The sequence below is a fragment of the Bacillus rossius genome, chromosome 5 (genome assembly GCF_032445375.1).
Source record: "Bacillus rossius redtenbacheri isolate Brsri chromosome 5, Brsri_v3, whole genome shotgun sequence".
NCBI lineage: Eukaryota > Metazoa > Arthropoda > Insecta > Phasmatodea > Bacillidae > Bacillus > Bacillus rossius.
In genome coordinates this window covers 16317830-16339952 of record NC_086333.1, presented here as the reverse complement: position 1 = coordinate 16339952, position 22123 = coordinate 16317830, and the positions used below count along the sequence as shown (strand labels likewise).

The 22123-nt window shown below is 44.3% G+C and overlaps 1 protein-coding gene across 2 annotated transcripts in view; it reads right to left on the bottom strand.

Moving 5' to 3' along the window:
- The window catches only part of LOC134531613 (large ribosomal subunit protein bL28m), a 63192-nt gene extending 53917 nt beyond the window's left edge, over positions 1-9275 (bottom strand). Inside the window, exon 1 of one of the 2 annotated variants that reach the window (XM_063367364.1) lies at positions 9054-9275. In XM_063367364.1, coding sequence (XP_063223434.1) covers positions 9054-9077 — 24 coding nt within the window. In that variant the 5' untranslated portion in view covers positions 9078-9275. The remainder of the gene's footprint in view (positions 1-9053) is intronic. The other variant, XM_063367365.1, reaches the window with a different exon arrangement.
- Positions 9276-22123: the final 12848 nt, after the last annotated feature.

Sequence of the window (22123 nt, the reverse complement as noted above, 5' to 3'; positions counted from 1 at the left end):
CTACCTTAGGAATCAAATTTTGAATAATCAAAAAAATTAAACCATGCATATTGTTCAATTCAATTTACTTACTTCTAAGTCTTGTACATTTAGAAGGTTGCCTTTTTCTTTTTAAAATCTAACCTACCTATTTAACAACTCTTATGGGTAGAATCTTACAAAAAATTAATATTATAATTAGTTTAATAAATGCTTCATATTCTTAGTCAAATTTTAACATATTTCTTTATTATTTTTTTTAATTAAACAAAACCTTAATGGACAAAATTTGAAAAATGAAAAAAATACAAATCGTAACTCTATATGCATGATGCTCTCTCTCAGTTTTTCACCTCTTGTCCCAGTATATTCAAAAGTATGCAATTTCATTCTTAAGGGTGTTGCCTACCTAGGTACACACACAGCGTGCAGAACTTCAGAAGAAACCATGCAATTTGAAAACTGCTCAAGATATCCAAGTGGGAACTGTTTAAGAAAAGCATTTAAGAATGTGCTGAGGGTGAATGGGTAGTTCTGTATCAGTAATTAATTTTTAAGGGTGCGGTTCAGTGACTGTAAATCCCTACTCCCACTAATCTTTTTCTCTTTTTTAAAATGGGAACAAAACCTTCGAAATCAACTACCCGACCACTTCGCCCAGTCAGTGTTAAGTATCTGCACAGCTGCAAACAGCAGTCATTTAAGTCAGGCTCTTCTAACAAAGAGGGTGTGTTTCTCTTCCCTCCTGGCTGGCTTTACACACACGGAGGCAGTGAAACTGTCCCCTGCCCCTGAATGTGTGGATTCCACCCACGCATGTCTAGGACAAGGCTGAGAACTGCAGTGTTGCCAGTTCTGCTCGACCCTTCCACTTATCCCTTACCAGGTCAAGACCCTCGGCAGCTGGTTGAGACGAGTGTGACGGCCTGCCAGGAAATACCTTCTCACACACGCCACAGTTCAGACATTGTTAAGACATTACCATGTTATATGTAATAACTGGGGTTAATTTATTTTCAAAATAAATAGTAGTACACAATATTATGCACACATTTATTTAAAAACAGTTTAATAAAGTTTAACCAACACATGCATCATACGCACTAAAATCGTAAAAAACAAGTGCATTATACCATAATTTTTAATTTTCTCCAGGTAACCTAATTTTGGGAAGTCTTGAAGTTACATTTTATTTATAAACCATATGCAAGAATCCAAACAAACCAGAAACATAAAATTAGAAGAAATTGATAAACATTAATGAGCATAAACGTGAGACATATTATACCTAATCTTCATTATGTCACACAGATGCAATTAGTACAAAGTAAAATGTAAAATTAGAGGTAAGACAATTAATAATCTTGTCAGGTAAATTGTACATTTTTGATACCTACCTAAATAATTAAAAATGCTATAGGTTTTCCTTATCAAAATCCACAAAGAACATGGATAATATATCATCTAATTTTGTTATTATTTACAGGGGAGACAAAGAGACCAATATTTACAACTTTCAATTGTTTAAATATATACATATATGTACAAATCTGTGTGTGCATGTATGTTTAATGTCCGCATTCAGCGTTGTCAATAAAGTAATTTGAAAATTCATTATTTATAACTTTCTAGTAACCATTGCCTTTTATACTTTTATACTTTTATATTTTTTACTTTTTATACTTTCATACTTTGTACTTTTGGATTTAGTTTTTGGGATGTTTTATCTGTTTTTTTGTTTGTTTATTGTGATGGTCCTGTATTGTCCTTATTGTTAATGTATTCGTCCAATATGTTTATCTGTCTTTAAAATGTTATTTGGTTGTTTATAATTTTTTTGTATTCATGCCTACCAACCAAGGCTTTATACCATAGGTTGGCATGGAACAAATTGTTACAAATAAATAAATAATTTGCATTGGAAAAGTCTTAATACATAGAACGTCCCAGGACTAAAAGCTGAGCCGAGAACAGTTTAAAGCTATGGAAATTAACATGGGGGCAGGACAGACTATCAGAAGCTGGAGCATGTTCAAACAGTTGTGGCCTGAGAAGCGAACATTACAAGATACAAACATGATATTGCACACTAAGTCTCAGGAAAAGTTGCAAGTGTTGGTATCTATCTCTGAAGGTAAATGTGAGAACTAAGTCTGCAGACGTTCCATTGACCCCACTGGTGGCATAAGGCAGAGGCCCTAGTTTGTTGGGCAGAAACTGGTTGGCACCTCTAGGAATATCAGCGCAAGAGGAAAAAGCAAATCAGATATTCAACAAATATTCTAAGGTATTTTCCAATGTGGTTCTAGGCTAGTATATGGAACCACCTGTTATGTTAGAGATACAAACAGATGCGAAACCTAACTTCAGGAAAAGCTGGTCTGTAGCATTTGCACTTAGGGACAGATTATTGGAACGTGGGGTGTTAAACCAGTTGCATTTTCTACATGGACTACACCAAATGTGCCCCTTCAGAAGGCAAATGGTTCAGTATGTGCATGTGGAGATTACAATTGCCACTTCAACACTATATGAGACTAGCACTTATCCACTGCCTACAGTCAACGAGGCATTTTCTAAGCTAGCAGGTGGAACATGGTTCACTAACTTGGACTTGGAAGAGGTCTATTCACAGTTGTCAGTTGATGAAAAAATGGCAATTATCCTGATTGTAAATACGATGAAGGGCTTGTTTCTGGTTTTAAGACACAGAAGAGCACTGGCATAGAGTGGATCAGGTACCAGAAACCGGTAGGGAAAATAGGGTTGCGACTGAAAAGAGCCACAAGTGTTGCATTGCCAGGAGGTATGTGATCTCTTTGGGCTACAGGACAAATAAGGAAAGAGTGCACCCAAATAAGGATGAGACAGAGGCAATCCACAATGCTATAACACCGACATCAAGGAAGGAACTTCAAGCGTTCCTGGGATTGTTGAATTTTTACGAACGATTCCTTCCCAACAAAACACTGGTTCTGGAACCACTTACTTATATGGTTACTGGATTTTGGGCAACTATGGTAGTGGACAAGCAAACATTATTAGGCATTTTGGGAAGCCAAACAGTTACTGCAAATCAAGAGAGTTCTTGCACATTATGACCCTGGCAAGCCATTTTTTTCACATGTATGCCTCTGAGTATGGAGTAGGAGCAGTGTTGGCTCGTGGGTTAGAAGATGGAAATGAAGCACTGGTAGCTTTTGGATCACATAAACTGCAAAAGTCTGAGCGCAATTATCCACAAGTGGACAAGGAAGCACTGGCAATAATCTTCGGGGTATGTAAATTAAGATAGTTGTGGTATCTGATGCCAAAAAATTGGATGTCTGCAATAATGGCTACTTTGTGGATGTATAAATTGAGTAAGGAGGACTTGGTCACCAACTTAAAGGCAGCTGGCTTCATGGATATGGAAAATGATACAGTAGAGATTTTGAGGGGCAGTGATGAGGTGGCGGAAAAAGTTAATAGGGGTAGAGGCGTCCAAGACCAAGTCGAAGTAGTTTTCTCAATGTGAGATGAATTATCATGGGAGAGTTTAAACAACCTACCTCAATTAGGCACTACTGAGCCTGCGAAAAAAATGTTGACCTTTTTCCTGGCGGTTGATAAGTTTCGACAGTTGAGGCTGTTTGTCGATGAGGGCGAATTAATCCAGGGTATCACCAGTAAATGTTCAGGATTAGTGCTGGAGGTTATCCTGAGTTGTTTGTATGAGGTGTCACCATGAGAAGCTGTGAAAATGGCAGTAGGGAGAAGGTTTGCCCCAAACCAGTGAAGGAGGAATTCGTGATACTGTATGTGTACCGATTTCAGAAAGAGGGGGAAACTCTTATAGACCGTAATAGTCACACAAAGAAATAATAAAGTAACTTTAAAAATACATTATAATTTTGGGACTAAACCATTAATAACCAAAAATTTTAACTATATTAAAGAATTTGTATATTTAGCATTGTAGTATTATGTTTAGCTGATAAAAGCTCATGGGATCAAATCCCAGTCAACCACAACTTTTTTTTTTTTTTTTTTTAACATTTTCTTATATGTATCCATTATTATATTTTAACACCATATTTAAAGAAAACAATGTTATTACTTTTTATTTGTTCAAGAAAATGTTATAATACCTTTAAATACACATATCAGTCCATTAGATTGGTTATTTTACACGAATTAGGCATATAACATTAATTTTTTACTGACAATAAAAATAAATCTTATTTTAGTCAAAATAATATTCGAAATTATTCATTGGGTGTACATGAATATGTGAATATACATACATTTAAAAAAAGAGTTTGACGACAGTCGTCGTACCCTCCCAGATACAGAGGCCGTACCTGGCCACCGACGCGAGCCTGAGGGAGTCTGTCCCCCCCAGTGCACCATCAGTGTAGTGCGACAGCCAGGGACGCACCCGCGTGCGCCCTAGCATGCCAGTGGGCCACTGTTAGTGTGCAAATGATTCTGTGTTGTATATATTTTTCTCAAATGACCGTGACTTTTAATAAGCGTGTAAATAATGTTACCGTAATGTATTAATTATTGTGTAAATAATCTTGTAATTTTCGCAAATGTCTCCCAGTGTTAATATGTAATCGCGGCCTGGCGCTCGTCCGCGTCGCGAGGGGTGGCGCTCTCCCACGCCGGCCGATTTCTCCTCCCCTCCCCCGCAGCCCGCGCGTGACGGCCCGCGGGCGGGCGGGGAATGGCAGTGTTGCTCAGGACTAGTTCAGCGGCGGACGTGCACGCCGCTCCGCGCTGATCGCGAGACGTGTCTACCGAGCTCGCGGTCCGGCGACAGCGCCACAGTACGGGTTTTTGCGGCAGCTGAGCTGCCCTCGTTGTACCGCTCACACGATTGAGCGTACGAGTTACGAGTTACGTCACGAGTCGGACCTTATAGGACGCGTAAGCATAGTTACGCACCGCCGAACTGTCGCCGTCGTTACGAGACTGTACGTAAAGAACCGCGCACGTGTCACGCGCCCTTGTGGAGCAATTAGCAATCAGGCACTTTGTTACGTGGGAGGATTTCTAGTTCGTATCGAGACGAGTGGGTTGCACGAGACGGTCTTCGGGAGTCCAGGTCTTCGTGGGAAGGGCGCTCATCCCGCGACGGATCCGCCAGGCCGCGGCAGGCTCTCAGGATTACAATAAAGGGGCTCGTGGAACTGTTAACATCGAGTGGTCCTTTAAATCTGCCTATCATTCTTCCTCACCTCCTCTCCCTCCCTCCAGGTCCCGTATTCCCCGGTCCCGGCCACGTTGGCCTGGACCCACACCTCTCCGACGAGAGCAGTACGGGCACAACAGGAATTTCTAGTAAACAGGGAAATAGGGACCAGAAGCCAAGGGACGTCAAGTTTATGATTGTTTGTTTGCTATTTTTGTACAAATTCAAAGTTTTATTCATATTCCTAAAAAACACCAACATTAACCTTTCCAACCCCTTTAAAGTGGAATTTTGGTACTTCTTGGTGAAATGTTGTACAAATAACTTTTAAAAAAAAGAATTTAGGTAGGTACATACCTGCAATTTTTAATCATTTTAACTAATTATTTTTTATATATAATACTACTTTAGTCATTTTTTAAATATTAAATAACTTACTAATTTTCTAGAATAGGTGTTCTGCTAAAAAAAAAAAAATTAAATTCAGAAAATTGTATTTTTAAATTCCTCTCACTCTATTTAATGACTATCTAAACAGCATTGAGACATTTTAAGTAGTACAATAGTTCATTGATTTAAACTGATGCGGTGATTCGGTTAGGTTAGCTAATTTTCAAAAGCTGTGCTGCAAACGTTGTTACTTTAAGTTAGTTAGCAACATTAAACTCACTTAATGATGTTTTCTGGGACATTAGAATTCAAAAATACCACTTTTGGAGTTTTAATAAAAATAAATTAATAAGTGTGTGTATATATATATATATATATATATATATATATATATATATATATATATATATATATATATATATATATATAGACAGTTATAAGCATATATATATATATATATATATATGCTTATAAATATTATTATGTTTCACGAAATTATTACTAACATAATAATTGATTTACAAAAATTCCATTTTAAAGTAAAGTATGTTTCATTGTTAAAAGTTCTGTGATCTGTCTCATGTTCAAAGTTACATCATTTTTCATGATCGTTAAATCAATATTTTTTTGTAGATTACAAACACTTGTTTCGTTTATGAATACACTGCTTTTACACAAACATATTAAGTGTAAATTCATTAATCTATGACAAAAAAGATTTCAATATCGCCCATTGTAATACATGGGAATTTGAATTTTGCGTATGCGTTCTTCAGGCTTAGCCACTAGGATCGCTGCAGTCCGGTATCGCCAGCATTCGCCATATTAAAAGGCCCGAGTTTTCTATATTGTCCTACTACAATATTTGTTTATAGTTTGTAATAGGTAACAGTAAAAGAATGAATATAGGTGTAAAAATAATTACCAATTCCGTTGGTGATATATATCTTCTGAGTCATGTTCTATAGGTACTACAATAGGTAGCACTCTAGTATATACTATACTACCCAAAAGTTATTTTGATGAACTTTTAAGAGGAAAACAACCATTTTTCATGCTTGTTCCTTACGAATGTAGAGGTGGTCTAATGACTTCAGTGCTGCCATGTTGGTGATGCCATCAATATTGTTAGGCATTGATATTGCGTTATTAACAACTCCCTACTATTTCAAAGTGTGTTAAATGTAGATGATCTAACTCAACTGCCTATTCTAACAATTTCATCAAACTGTAAATTACTTGTGAAAAATTACGCTTTATTAGAAAATGATTAGGAAGCATGTAAGGAAATAATTAAAAAAAAAAAGCATTTTGAAAATTTATTTTGGAAAAGTGGGTTTCTTTAAGAATGACCTTACAGTTCCCACAACGTTCATACAATTATGACCATTTTGTTCAATTAAAAAGAGAGCTATACAGATTTCACAGACTCATTTGAGTAGCTGTATATCGTAGGGGTTCCGATCTAAAAAAAAATTGGGGGGAAAAACCCAAATAGGATTTATTTTATTCCTGGCTTTATTTATAATGATTATATTGAAAATAAATCAAATATTTTTAACAACTTCACATGTAATTAACTAATTTATGTTAGCCTGTGTAGTAACTGTGCCACCTCTATGCTTGAATCATGGTAAATATTGAATTTCTACTGTTTCCTACCACATGTGAAAAATGCTATTTTTGGTTTAAGGGTTAATGTAACATTACTGTAAATATTACCTGTAATGTAAATATAGTGACGCAAAATTGTGTCAGGATTTATAGTGAAGGTGAGACTCTTTTGAAATATAGATATCCCTGATCCTGTTATTGCCGCCCTATTGTTTACTTGACACTCCCTCCACCTGATCCTACGGTTCTCTAGAGATCCTTAAGAATACAGCGTAGCCACTGCTGTTTTCAAAAAGACCGTGATTTTTAATTTCAGCACATTACAGCTGGGACAAAGAGTATTTTTTGTCAAATTCTAACGTCGCTGCTTATACGTAATTAAAATAATAAAATTCTGAAAATTATGGTTTTAGTACTACAGACGTTCCTTGTTTTACCCTGATAACAGTGTTTATAAATTCCCACTAGTTTCTGAAAAATTATGGTTCGTAAGTTACATTTGGTAGACTGTGCACTGAAATGGCTGCCGCAATATTGTGCTTCAACTGCATTGCCAATCATGTGGTTTTCCATAAAAACGTGTATATTTGGATTTGGATTTTATAACACTGTGGAAGGTAATTACAATTTAAAAAATACGAGTATCAATACTGTGCTTCCAAACTAAAGCATCAACCCTTCACAGTATGTTTTCTTTGCAGTGCGGAGGAGACCAGCTTATTTATGCACGATAGCACGTAACATAATAAATCTTTTTTTACATCAGGTTATGTGCTATCGCACATGTTATGTGCTTCGCTACTCCATACTGCTAAAACAAATCCCTGTCAAGGATGCTTTAGTTTGATCCAGTTATGACTTTAAATAAAAAAGATAAAATTGGCTGTGTTTGTGATGGAAAGCTGTATAATTATTGTAATATATTTTATTTTTAAAATATGTACAAAAGTTTGAGGAACATTGTTCCCAAGAGCAATTTCTTTATGTAACACATAAAATAATCCAATTATATGTTAACGTAAAATATTGAAGTATGCAGTTAAATTTGATAATGCAAAAATGTACCATAACCAAAAATACACAATAAAGAACAATTTCCACTAACTATACACTTTCTCATGTATGGAGAATCACAGAATCAGTTAAGCTGGACTCTCAATAATCTGCCTCATCCAACTGTCGCCCGCCCGTCCATCAATCACGTGACCTGTAGCCAATTGGATGGCATGAAAATTCCATCCGTCCGTTCACCAAAAACCTTACCAAGCTTTAACTTTCATTGGATGAGCAGATGAAATAACTTCCAAAATGTTAGCAAGATGCCTATTGCCGGGAACGTTTACTATCTTACAAGGTATGCTTTTTTGTTCAATCCTTTGTTTAGCTGCTTCCACTAAATGTTTTTAATTAATGTTTGAACACTTTTCAACAATGGAAGATATTTTAATAAACATCAGAATGCAAATATTAAGTTAGGTAAGTTATATATTAAGTGCTTAACCTTCATAATCGTTAATACAATATAAATATACGAGAAAAGTTTTCACCACTATTTAAGCCTAATAGTCAGCTGACAGCATCAAAATGGAAAAGTACTTGACCGGCATGCGTATCATTATGAATCACTCGGCTTGTTGATGAACAGGATGGTGGACTAACGGGCGACAAACGGGCGCGATGGATCATTTTGAGTCCACCTTAATGCAATAAAAGCACAAAACAGCAGCGGACACATCAATGCTCAGGCTACTTAACGTAACCTACAAACTGTAGTTTCTCAGAAACCGGTAAGAATTCATGAATCCTGTTTTCAGGGTAAAACAAGGAACGTCTGTAATAGGTACTTAAATAATTAAACAAATATATAAAATATAACTTTAATCAATATTACCTTCTGAGAATTAAAAGTTGCCATATTGTTGCAATAAGGGCATCAAATTTTTAAAATTCTCCGTAAACAAATAACGAGCAGCCTATAGTACTAATATTAAATATTATGGTGTTTTGTAGTATTTTCTAATTGCAGCTTGATACAAATTCTAAAAGTAAAATACAAACATACACAACCAAACAATCGCAGCCATGACACCTTTTTTACATAATAAAGGCGTTACAAAAACATTCAGGAAAAGTAAATTATGTGTGTATATTTATTTTTTATATATTAATTCTTAATATATTTTTTAATGTGTGTACGAGTGTGTGTGAAATAATTTATTAACATGAATGAAGAATTATTGATATTTTTGGAACAATCGTATACAATTATTTTAAGTTCGTGTTATTAAATAATTTATTTCCTACATTTACTAACTACATCCAAATATATTCTAAATTCAATAAATAATTAAGATCATATTCCATTCACAACTAGCACCAAAATACACAAAAATTTAACACAGATGTACTGCCCTAGGCAGTAATAAAAGCACCAGTACCATCCATCGCTCGTGGCAGCTATCGGTATGCACCTGGTCAAAAGGACCACTGGAAATTTTTTTATTTTATTTTTATTTATAGTTACGTTCCGTCGACCATGAATGAGCAATTTCTCAATGGTGTAGAACATGTCAGTATATACAATACAATACAAAATAAAAAATAAATCCATAACATAGTAAGATAAAAGTTATAAACAATATCATGATTATATACACATATCACAATTAAAGGGGTATAGCATACATGTATTGTACACATATAATATTAAGGTGTCCGTACACAAAGATATTTTATACATAAAAACACAAATATACACATAACATAACTATTATATATATATATATATATATATATATATATATATATATATATATATTTATATATACACAATTCAGATGTTAACACACAAGTTATGATTATCAATACAATTTAAAAATTCATCAACAGAATAAAATGTTTTTGAGATGAGATATTCTTTTAATTTATATTTAAAATTTTTACTTTTACTTTTACATAGTTGTTTTAAAGTTAATGGAAGATTATTAAATAACTTCAAAGCAGTATTATATATGCCTTTCTGCTGTAAAGTAGTTCTTGCCCGAGTTATATGCAAGTCATCACATTTTTTAGTTTCGTATGGATGTATTGCTGAATTTGGCTTAAAAATATTCAGATTTTTATTTAAAAACACTAAAACTGAAAAGATATATTGACTTGGCAATGGGAGAATACATAATTTATTAAAAAGTGGTTTGCATGAATCTCTTTGCTTGCTATTACAAATAATCCTTATGGCTTTTTTTTTGTATTATAAAGACTTTAATAGCTTCCGAGCTATTTCCCCATGAAATTATACCATATTGCATTAGTGAGTGAAAATACCCGAAGTACATTAATTTCATAACCTCAACATCAACTTTCCCAACCATACAGCGAAGAGCAAAACATGCAGATGTTAGTTTATTACATAATACCTCTATGTTCTTTTTCCAATTTATTTTTTCATCAATTATTAATCCCAGAAATTTCGCATAATGAGACTGATGTAGAAAAAACACTCGAAGTGTGCAGTGTGTTTTTCCCAGCTATGTCCTTTCACATTTAGCCATCCAGGATAAATAAAAATCTTAGGTTTTACAGCTCTCAAATACAGACTAGCAGTTCATCATTTATTAAGTGTTCCGCCACCTCCTGCACAGAATAGGCGAAGTAGGTATCGATTTTTATGTCATATGACAGTCCCAATCGGGAACACGCCAATGTCGGGCGTTCCTCGCGAAACCGCCACTGTGCTTTCGTGAGTCTTATGCTATCTTGTGCTTTATCATTCAAGTCATGTAACCACTTTTGTCATTTCATTCTATTTGACTACCTACCAGTATGAATGTGTGCTGGCCTTAGCATCTGGAAGTGCTCATGAAGTGTACTTGCTAGCACACACTTACACCATAATTCAAGCTACATGCTGTTGTGGTAATACCTGTAATGACCTATTTATCTTTCTAGCCTTCTCTAGTCCCTATAAATGACATAGTAAGAGAATTAATCTGGATGGGAGTCCACAGACCTGATCACATACCAAACTAGTTCCACCTATCCTGCAAATCAATGTTCTCTAGTAGGGGTGACATTTCTTGGTAAACCACACAGGCCACACTGTCTGTGATATGTTGACGCCGCCTGTCAGTGCTCATACTGGTCGCACAGGCCGTTGTGTGTCCTCAACACGCCTTACTAGGACATGTGCAACGAACACGCCGACATGTGCCATGTAGGGTGAGTTAGGGCAGTGCACCGAATGGCATGACACTAGTCACGGCCGGCTGTGTTGTGCGACGCGCTCGGCCAGGTGTGGCGCTGCGCCATCAAAACATAGTGCACATGTAATTGTATTTCAGAGAAAAAATAAAACTTTTTATTTTCTTAAAAACTCTAACTAATGAATTCATGTTGATCCAGGTGCTTTTGTGTTACAATGCTGGCCGTCACCATCTTCCTGCGCTCTGTAACTTTCCACGGGAAGACGAGCCCTCCCTGGCTGGGTTACCAGGGAGCGGAGTCAGTCGCAGTCAAGCACTCATTAGGGCCGGCAGCCCTGCACATGTGGAGCCTTCATCTTCACGCCAAAACTAACATGTAGTATTCAATTGGGAAAATTTTCTTAATCCGTTTTCATCTGTTCCACGGCCAGCCCTAACCGACCATGCGAGATTTCGCGCGGTCCTTAACTAGTTCATTATGGCTCAGCCATGAGAATTTTTCTCATTTTATGTAATAATTTCTCTATGTAAGGGTACCACACCGATGGGCCCGCGCTTCATGCCTTAGTAGTAATTCTGCTAGGAGTTTGGACTTTGCCCACACGGGGCTGCTCTGTAGCTAAACGCATTCACCGAGATTTAATAACGACTGAGTTTCTGGGATGTGTAGCAGCTGCGTGTGAGTTTTCTGTTGCACCCATACTGTCTCGTCCGCGTCCAGCACTCATGACCTCTACACCACAGCGAGGACGGAACTCTGGTAACTATTCCCAATCCAACCCAAACTCTACATCTTAACGGGTTCATTTTGCTCCTAAGAGCGCTTCCCTGTCAGGATTAGTCATACTGTGGTAATCCTAGGGTTAGTTTCGGTCATCAGCTGCATGTGGTGTCCGCCTGTGTCAAGGGCGTGCTAAGTGCGGAAATATCCGCCATGTGTACTTGTAACTTCATAATACTTTAGGGTAAATTTTAATTATTTAGACTTGTACTCAACTGCTCCGCCGTCCGGCGAGCTGTTAAGATTATTCCCCCGACGCATCACGTGCCGCCAACTTACGTATCACAAGTTTCAGGATAGCCTGCACCACCCTGGTTGGGTATTTCGCTGTTTCCACAAGACACTAACCAGTGCCGCCATTCGAGGGCTGCGTGTGCGGAGATGAAAAGGTGGACGATGATACGGCCAGTGGCGTGACAGCACCATGTACCATGTGACGTGTTAATAATTTCAGTAGGACTCAAGAGTTTCCTTTTAATCGTCAAGGTATCCTAGGTGGCCTAAACAGCCCAGGGAGTCCTTTGTCGATGTGTCACTGCCTGCAGCCATGAGGCAAAGAACCCCGCCATTGAGTTAAAATTCTAAATTCATTAATTCAGAAATCAGGCAGTGGGTACAGCGTCAAATTGGCGGCCAAATTGTGTGGCCAAAATTTCAACGGACTACTTCAACGGACAAACTACGAAAAGCAAAAGTGTAATTAGCAGACAAAGGGCTCGCGTAGGATCCAGCGCAATAGTGCACGGCTTGGCAACACCGCGCGACAGAGCAGCACCGCACCAAAAAGATTAGCCAGGCAAGGACCTGCAAACCCCCTCCACCCACCACTGACAGCAGAGACACATCATTCATCCACGCTGCCACGGGCTTCCGCGATGCAAGAAGCGAGCGAGCATGGGTACCAACTCGCTGGTGTGGAGAGGCGAACCCCTACCTGCTTGCAACCTGCCAGTGACGTCACCACCTTTCGACTGGGTCGGCCTGCCGCGATTGCGATGCAGAGGGTAGATGTAGCGATTGACATGGACGATTTGTGGGACATGGGTCTACTGTCAGGCAGGGCAGAGAAGAAAGCACAGGCTGACACACACGCAACATGCCAGTGTGGTGTGAGGGAGAAACCAGTCCAAGTCAAGGAGGAAGGCAGAGTCATGTTGGCACGCCGTTGCCACGCCGTGGGATGTCACTGTCAGGCGGACGAAGTGGTCTACTACCACCAGTGCGGCACCACGAGACAACACAAATGTACAGAGGCATGAGAGTTCCTAAACTTCCATAACGGCCTATTTATTTGCACAGCCTGCGAAGACAGAGTGAACATGCCAGCACAAGTGACAGTAATGAGCCAAACACGGCGGGACAGCATCAGTGTCAAACTGCCTGAGTTCTCAGGGCACGCTTGTGAGAACCCGGAAAAGTTCACCTGTACATGCCGGGACCGTCTGGCCAAGTATGGCGTCCCAATAGAGGAGTGGACAGAGCACATCAGCGAGCAACTCAGGGGACCCGCTATGGACTGGTGGGCCATGACCGGCGAGTATGACTTGGAATAGAATGACTTTTGTGCCACGCCTTGAAGGCTGCTTCAATGCCACCTGTACGCGCGATCAATGCCAGTGCTCACTGTTCTGCGAGCCTCAAAGAGCAGAGGAGGACATAGAGGCACTCATCAGGTCCAAAGTGCGACTACACCAGGATCTCGACGCAGGCAGACAGACCAATGCTGCGCTGGGCATCGCGGTAGATCTGATGAGAGGGGAGCTGCGACCGCACCTGAGAGGAGCTGTTGACAGGGAGCTCGATAACTTCGTGAAGCTGGCGAAGGAGATAGAGAGGGACCAGCACCTGTCACCGCGCCCTCAAGACACCCAAGCCCGACGGTGGCCCCCCCCCCCCCCCCCACGAATAGCGGCACCAGAGGAGGCCTGGGCAGTGGTGCCCTATGTGAACCCTCATCCCCCCAGCACCACTTGTTGGGGGTGGGAGGCGAGATGCGGGTCCGTGGAGACACGACACAACCCACCTCGAGTCCGACCAATGCCATCAACCAATGGGGCGAGTGCTCCAATCCACAAACAGACGGGCATCAGGACAGGGCCCCGCGATGCTGGTACTGCTGAGAAGAGGTGTACCACTGGCATGACGTGTGTCCCAACTGGGCCGCGCTGTGGCAGAACCGCCGGGCGGGCGGGCCGCCGCCAGGAAATGCCAACTAGGAAGCAGGATATCGGCAGGCTACTGCTCCTGGATTATGGCCTCTGCACCACCCGCAATGTCAGCCCACATGCCACCGTCACCTACCTGACCAGGCGGTGGTGCCACGCCCTGCACCTGGTCATCATCGTGTGACACTACGCCACCAGCACCCCAATGCCCCTGGCACCACCTGCGAGGCCCAACCACGCACCACCTCCACCTGTCAGACGAGGCGGTGGTGCAACATACCACCCGTTTACGCCCCACACCGGGTCGTCGGCGTTTGACACTGTGCCACTGGCACCTCCGATGCCCCCGGCACCACCTGTGGGGCCCGACCGCACACCACCGCCACCTTTCAGACCAGGCAGTGGTGCCACGTAACACCTGTCAACGCCCCGCACCGGGTCGTCGGCGTATGATGCTCCACCACCGGCGCCCCCAGCCGCCCCAGTTCCACCTGTGGGGGCTAACCAGGCACCACCGTGGCTGGGGCGAGCTGGTGACGATGTGGGAATGCTGATGTGGGTGCCTGTCCTGCTCAACAGCCACCCAGTCCACGCCCTGGTGGACACAGCGGTGAGCCACACTTACATCGCGGCCCACCTGGTGCCCGAGGTTGGATATGGAGCGGGGAGAGGAAATTGTCCCGCTAGCCATCCAAGGAGGTTGCGCGCTCACGTCTGGGTGCGCCCGGGTAAGAATCACCATCAGGGATACGTGCAGTCAGACAACAGCCCTGGTGATGCCGGAGCTGAGGGAAGACTTCATCCTGGGCCTGCTGTGGCTCGCCCAGGAGGATGCCACCATAGACATAAGTGAGGGCAGGCTACATGTCAGGTGCCAGGGATGGAGAACTCGATACAGCATCGATCAGGGAGGGTCACCACCGCTGACCCCTGCCATCACCCTAGCTGACCTATGTAATGAGGTTCCCCCAGAGTTCGCGAGCCTGTTCAATGAGGTTTTGGCCCAACAACCACAGGTGTTCGCCACTGCAGACAGGCTGTGCCATACCACAGTGACACAGCACACTATCCCGACACAGCCCCACGATCTCAGCTTTGTCAAGCCCTTCGTCTTTGGGCCCAGAGAGCAGGAGGCGATCCAAGTCCAGATCGCAGAGATGCTGCGGGACGGGGTCATCGAGCCGAGTGAGTTTCCCTACAATTGCCTGGTGGTAATGGCCAAAAAAAGGACGGCTCACTGAGGTTCTGTGTGAATTTCAAATCCGTCAACGCAGTCACCATCCCCACACCTCCCCCACTCAACAACATTACTGATGCCCTGGCCGGGTTGGGGGAGGCCTGTATCTTCACTTCTCTGGACCTCAAATCCGGATATTGACAGGTGCCCGTCTGCTCTGAGGACCGGCTGAAGACAGCTTTCACCGCGCCCGACGGCCGCAGGTTCCAGTTCTGCGCCCTTCCATTCGGTCTGATGGACGCTTCTGCGACCTTCCAAGCCATGATGGTGCGCATCCTGGACTGGTTTGTGGGCAAGTTTGCCACAGCCTACCTGGTTGCGAATGTGGGAGGAACATGCGCACCACCTTGCCATGGTCCTCGAACGGCTGGCCCGCCATGGACTGACCTGCGCGCCCCGCAAGTGTCATGTCGGCACGGTGGAGCTTGCTTACCTGGGGCCCATGGTGAGCGCAGACGGATGCTGCCCCCTGCCAGCCCAACTCGACCTGATGGAGACCAAACCTCCTCCATGCAAGTGGAAACAGCTACAACAGTTGGTGGGTCTGCTCAATTGGCTCCGGAGTTTCATTCCCAACTTTGCCATCGTCACTGCACCCATGATGGACCTCCTGTCACCGAAGTTCAGGTTCTGGTGGACCCCCGAGGCCGACCACGCCCTAGAAACCATCAAGCGCCTATTAAGGGAATGCCACAACCTTGCCTGCCTGCAGCCAGCAGAACATATCTATCTCCAGATATACCAGCCAGGAGGGCATGGGTGCAGTCTTGAACCAGCTGGGGCCCGATGGGGAGCGGTGCATCATGAAGTATGCCAGTGCAAAGTTTGGGCCGGCAGCATGCCGCTACCACTTAAATAAACATGATTGTCTGGCGGTTGTGTGGGCCGTGGGGAGATACCGGCACCACCTGGAGGGCAGGTCATTCACCCTCAGGACAGACAGCCAGTGTCTCAAGTGGTTGGACTCGATGCAGGGTTGCAAGTTCAAATCAACCCGATGGGCACTCACCCTACAAACATTTGATTTCCATGTAGAACACGTGCCGGTTCGGGAAAACCAGCTGGCAGACGAGCTATCGCATCACCGTGACCCGAACACCGAATTTGATTACGAGGGCACTTGGGAGGAGCTGTTGCAACCACCGGGGAACCCCTGATAACTTCGATGGGGGAGGGGAACAGCCACCCTGTACGCCACCCAACCCGTCACGAGGCCCGAGGCCGACAGGCCGGACAACCTGGCCAGTCTCGTCCAGGTCATGCATCGCACGCAGCAGGTGGACGCAGCGTTGCGCCCGGACATGGCCGCGTGCGGGACGGGGCACTGTCCGTTTTAGCGATGTCTGGAGGGGGGGTTACAAACCCGATCTCCAGGTGATATGGAGACCTAGCGGACACGTGTGCCTGCCGCCGCCCATCCAGCCGTGCTGCTATTTTTCAACGACCATGACTTGGCCAAACACCTGGGGGCGGAGCAAACACAGGAGGCACTGTGCCACACTTTTCACTGGCCAGATGTCACTCGCGACGTGCGAGACTACGTGAGGGAGTGCTAGTCTTGCCAGCAGCACAAGGCCCGACGGGCCAACAGTGTAGAACAATAACAACTCTGCAGACCTCACGAGCCCTTTCATACCCTGGCACTGGACATCATGGGGCCCTACCCATGGACACCCAGGGGAAAACAATTTCTCGGGGTCATCACCGACCTTTTCAGGTGCTGGGTGTAAACCTTTCCTGTATCCAAATTCAGGGCCGAGACAATCACCAGATTGCTGAAAGGGGAAATATATTCATGCTACGGATTCCCGAAGGTCCTTCTAATGGACAACGGAAGCCAATTTATGGGGAAGCGGTGGCGAGCTGACTGCCGTCACTGGGGCATTATCCACCACACCACACCCACATACCACCCCCGCACAAATCCCACAGGAAGATGGAATCAAGAGATCAATGTCCAACTCCGGCTGCCTCTGGGGGATGACCACACCAAGTGGGATGTCCACCTGCCCAAAATTCTCTACTGCATGCGGCGGCGCACAAACGCCATCACCGGAAAATCTCCCGCGGACCTCTTGCAGGGACAGAATCTGGCACTTCCGGGGGAGTGTCGAGTAGCGAACACAGCTACGGAGGACCTATGGGGGAACGAGCTACATCCGCAAATCGAGGCCATGCGGGAGGCGCGCACGAAACAGGCTCAGTTCCTCACGAACAAAACACCACAAACCACACAAACACCAACCCCCCTCATGGGTTTACATGCACCAGCACCACCTCTCTGCAGGGGCCCGTAATTTCTGCGCTGGGTTTGCCCCCAAGTGGTCACCACCTCGACAGATTCTCTGGAAGATTGGGCCATCCACCTAAGCTGTCCGCACCCCGAGCGGCTGCCTGGCCAAAGTCCATCGGGACGACCTATGGATGGTAACCACACCCCCTAATCCGCCTCCAGTTCACAATCCCGGACTCAGTGGGGACCTAACCAGGGATGCGGGGCCCCCTACTCCAGTCATCAATCTAGCACCAATGGTGGCGCCGCCCCCTACCACACCAGCCAGCAAGTCAGGGGAAGGGCGCCCGTACGACTCGCCCCATCGTGGGTCCACGAACAACGACTTCCACCTGACTATACCGGACAGAACACTAAAGAACAATCAATCCGAAATGTCATTAGAGGCGCCACCTCTCCACCACGACCCTAGTCTAACCCTTCCTTAGTAGGTGAGGACCACCCATTCGTTTGGCAGCCGGACGACGAGATACCTACACCTGAGTCCGACGAATACGACGAACCTTGGTGGCCGCTGGACATGGACCTTAGCGCGTCCACATTCAAGGTGGTAGTAGAGGAACCTGAGACAGAAGGAGGGAGGGGGTAGCCACAGGAAGATACCCACGCCGGAAGCGGCGGCTGATGAGACACACGTGCTGCACAGGGGTTCCTGACCCGGGAGGGGAAAGTACGGGACCGTCATCAGAGGAAGGGGAGAGCGGGGCAGCCGACCCTCAGGACCAGACACACGGGAACGACGGGGACACAGGAGCCCCGGACGGGCATACCAACATGGGGACGGCCCGGCCCATACGAGACCATCGCCCTCCCACCTATCTACACGACTACGTCACAAGTGCCACCCAGCCCCCCAGGGGGACAGGCAGTGACAGGGAGGCCAGTGTTCCCAAGAGGAGTCGCCCACACGAGGCGGACCCCTGTTCCACCCGCGACCGGCCCAGCCGCACCCGTCAGACCCCGAACCACCTACGGGACTACTTCCTGGGTATGATCACATCGCCTTCCAATTACATATGGCCCGGAACCATCACGACTCACATGGGGGAGGGCCGATCAGGACAGCCATCACCACCCCAAACACGGGAAGGGGAGTCACTTGAGGAGCCTCTTTTTTCATGGGCCGACCACACCGATTCCAGGTACTTCGCCCACAACTCAAGCTTGCCCTCAGGTGCGCGGTGCGACGACCGAGTGCGACTATACAGTGTGTATGAAGGTGTTGAGGCACAGACTGGCCTGGGGGAGGGGGGCTTTTGACACCGCCCGTCGGTGCTCTTTCTGATGGCACAGGCTGTTGTGTGTCCTCAACACCCGATTAGGACGAGTGCAATGAACATGCCCGTGCGTGCCATGAAGGGTGAGTTAGGGCAGTGCGCGAGTGAGTTGCGCTGAATTCTACAAGAGCAAGGCAATTATTTCCCATTACATGAATGTTTAGAAATTAAAAAAATACTGGGAAGGCTTTCCATTATTTATGATTGCGATGGTTGCCCCTATACACACTCAAGGTCCATTTTCCGGACAGTCCTAATGTTAATAATCTGGCTGCTTACACCGGTAACACTTATATGCCAATTCATTTCTACATGCGCACACTCGGACACGAGGTGACCAACTCATAGGAGTTAACATATCTGCATAATGCTTCAGGGTGGCAGAGACGAAGCTATTGCCAAGTCTGTTCGAGATTTTTCTGAAGTTTTCACGAAATGTATTGGCAGGTGCGACGTATTGCCCTATAAATTTTATTTGCAAAACAAGATGTCATAGCACTAGAGTAGGAGCAGAAGGGTGGACAAGAGAGGAGGTGAGCCGCCCACTCCACTAAATACATATTTCTAGCAGTGTCCTCTTCAACCATTTTATTTATCTGACTAAAAAGGCATGGCATGGCTTCACTTACATTTTCATTGGAATTCACAATAAGATAACATACATTTTTGTTTGTTTTATGTAAATTTAACACAGTCTGCTCAGTGTGAATGACTCATCACCAATTCTACAGGTCTTAACCTTAACTGCAATAGCGTAAATTACAGAATATTTGTGCCTCAGGCCCAATGTTTGTTTTGCTCGGCCGACTTGAAAATATGGGCCATGTAACGTAAATATGTGTGCCCACGACTGAGATCTTTTGCACTCTACATAATTTTATATTTTAGTCAGGGCTTTGGTCGTCTCGTGGATCTCATATAACAAGAATCATCGCGGCATTTTAACCTTCGCCTACACAGGGCCGTAGTTTTGGCGATATGCGCACCAACATGTTAAGGTCCGAGAATTTTTGGGGCTCACCCTTTGTTTATCTCACATGGATTATTTCTAGTTTGAGGCCAGATATCACCATTATTTACTGTTTACTACATTATTCTTAACCATATATGGTGGTGGATGGCCGCTACTCGTAATATGTAAGTGTAATTGTAATTTTATTCAGTCATGCATAGCTTACAGCACTCCATGTATACCAAGAGCTTGTCTGCAATTCAATACAGGATGCCGAGAATGTCTACCTCAATGCCTCTTGACTAAAAATCTGATACACCTTAATCATTTACTGTGAAACCCATCCATACTTGCAACCATGTGTTCTATTCGTGTTGCATCGAGATTTGCCTCTTACTGATATAACAATAGCCATGTCAGCAATAATGCGATGTATAAGGTGCTGTACCAATAAAACAATCTTATTAGAGCTTCAGGCCTCTCATTAAGTAGGTAACTAAAAACCAGCCATGAGCATGTTCTCTCCATAACTAGTTAGACAGTTTATTGATTAATGTCTCTGGTGGCTGTAACAGCTGAAGTGTTTCCGCGGAAACATTTCCTGTCGTCTGCTCGCCACATGGCTACATCATGATATGAACCAGCATCAGTGCTCTTCCTGCGAACTAGCATACAGGCCCCACATAAATTGTTAGTTGGTGCCTATGGCAGCATTCATCATCTTTGCCAATGGCGGATGTTGACATGATGTCATATGGTGCCCAACTAAAGTGGTTGTCAAATTCCACTTCAAACCCATCAAAATCAAAATATTCACAAAAAAACAGCACCAAAAATCGTGTAAGGTCAAAGCAGGTTAACACAAGGGATAGGGGCTGGCCAGGCAGATGCCGAGTAATGAGATTCTCTCGCAAAAGAGAAACGAGTTCACGTCGCTCTCATCCCTGCAGCGGGCGCGACAGGAGAGAGTGTCATGACACCACCCACACCACCCGCATACCGTGCTTGCATAAGCGCATCCTAAGACAGCCGAACAGTCACATTCTACCACCCGCCTTCCCTGCATGTGCTTGAGGGTAGGGCTTCTCGGCCGGAAGTAAGGGGGAGCGATCTTCTCTACCTGTCCGCGTCAAACACTAATGCCATCATGCATTGCCTGGATCGGACCGCCACAACTGCGATATGAACACGGGCACCGACGTCACCATCGAAACCAAAGGGTACTGCAAGGACTGCTACAGGCCACATGTAACAAGCAATATCACTGGTGAGTACCAGCAACAGTACTGCATGTGCCATGTCCCACATGTAAAACTGAACACGACCAAGGGACCTGCCAGGTGCTTTGGGCACTGCAAACCGGTGTCGATAGTGCTGAGGTGAGGCAGTGCAGTGTCAATATGCGGTGTGTTCACAAGCACCATAGATGTGTAGATTTGCTAGAATTAAATTATTTCTGCAACTGATTTTTTCCTGTGTATTGCATGTGAGGAGAGAGCGAGCAATTATCAGTGCGGCCAGCTGTCAGTTGTGCATCGCCAACTCAGCGGGCCTATCATCCTTCCAGAATTCACAGCCTATGCCCAGAAGGACCCAGGTTTATTATTGCATATGTGTAAGGACATACTAACGAGCCATAACATAGTGGCCGTTGAGTTGGCAGAATGCTTGAGCTGACAGCTGCAAGGTGAAGCACACACGTGGTTTTTTCAGACCAGGAAATGTGAAGCAGACTGGGGAAGCTTTGTCTGCAGACTCGGAGCCTGCTTCAATGACTCAAGCGTGCAGATGTGGTGTCAAGGTCGAGCTGTTTTGCTGCGCACAGGCAGGTGGTGAAAGTGTAGAGGGATTTGCAATGGCAAACTCTGGCTATGCTGTCGCCTTATACCCATAGGCAATGTTGAGGACATACTCTCATGCATTATAGAGCAATTGACACCTGGGCTACGACAATTCTTGCACTGACCTGCCGCGCGCAGACTGGAGGCCTTCCTAGACCTGACTAGAGACATGGCACAGGATCAGAAGGTGCCCCCTAAATTCCAAAAACATTG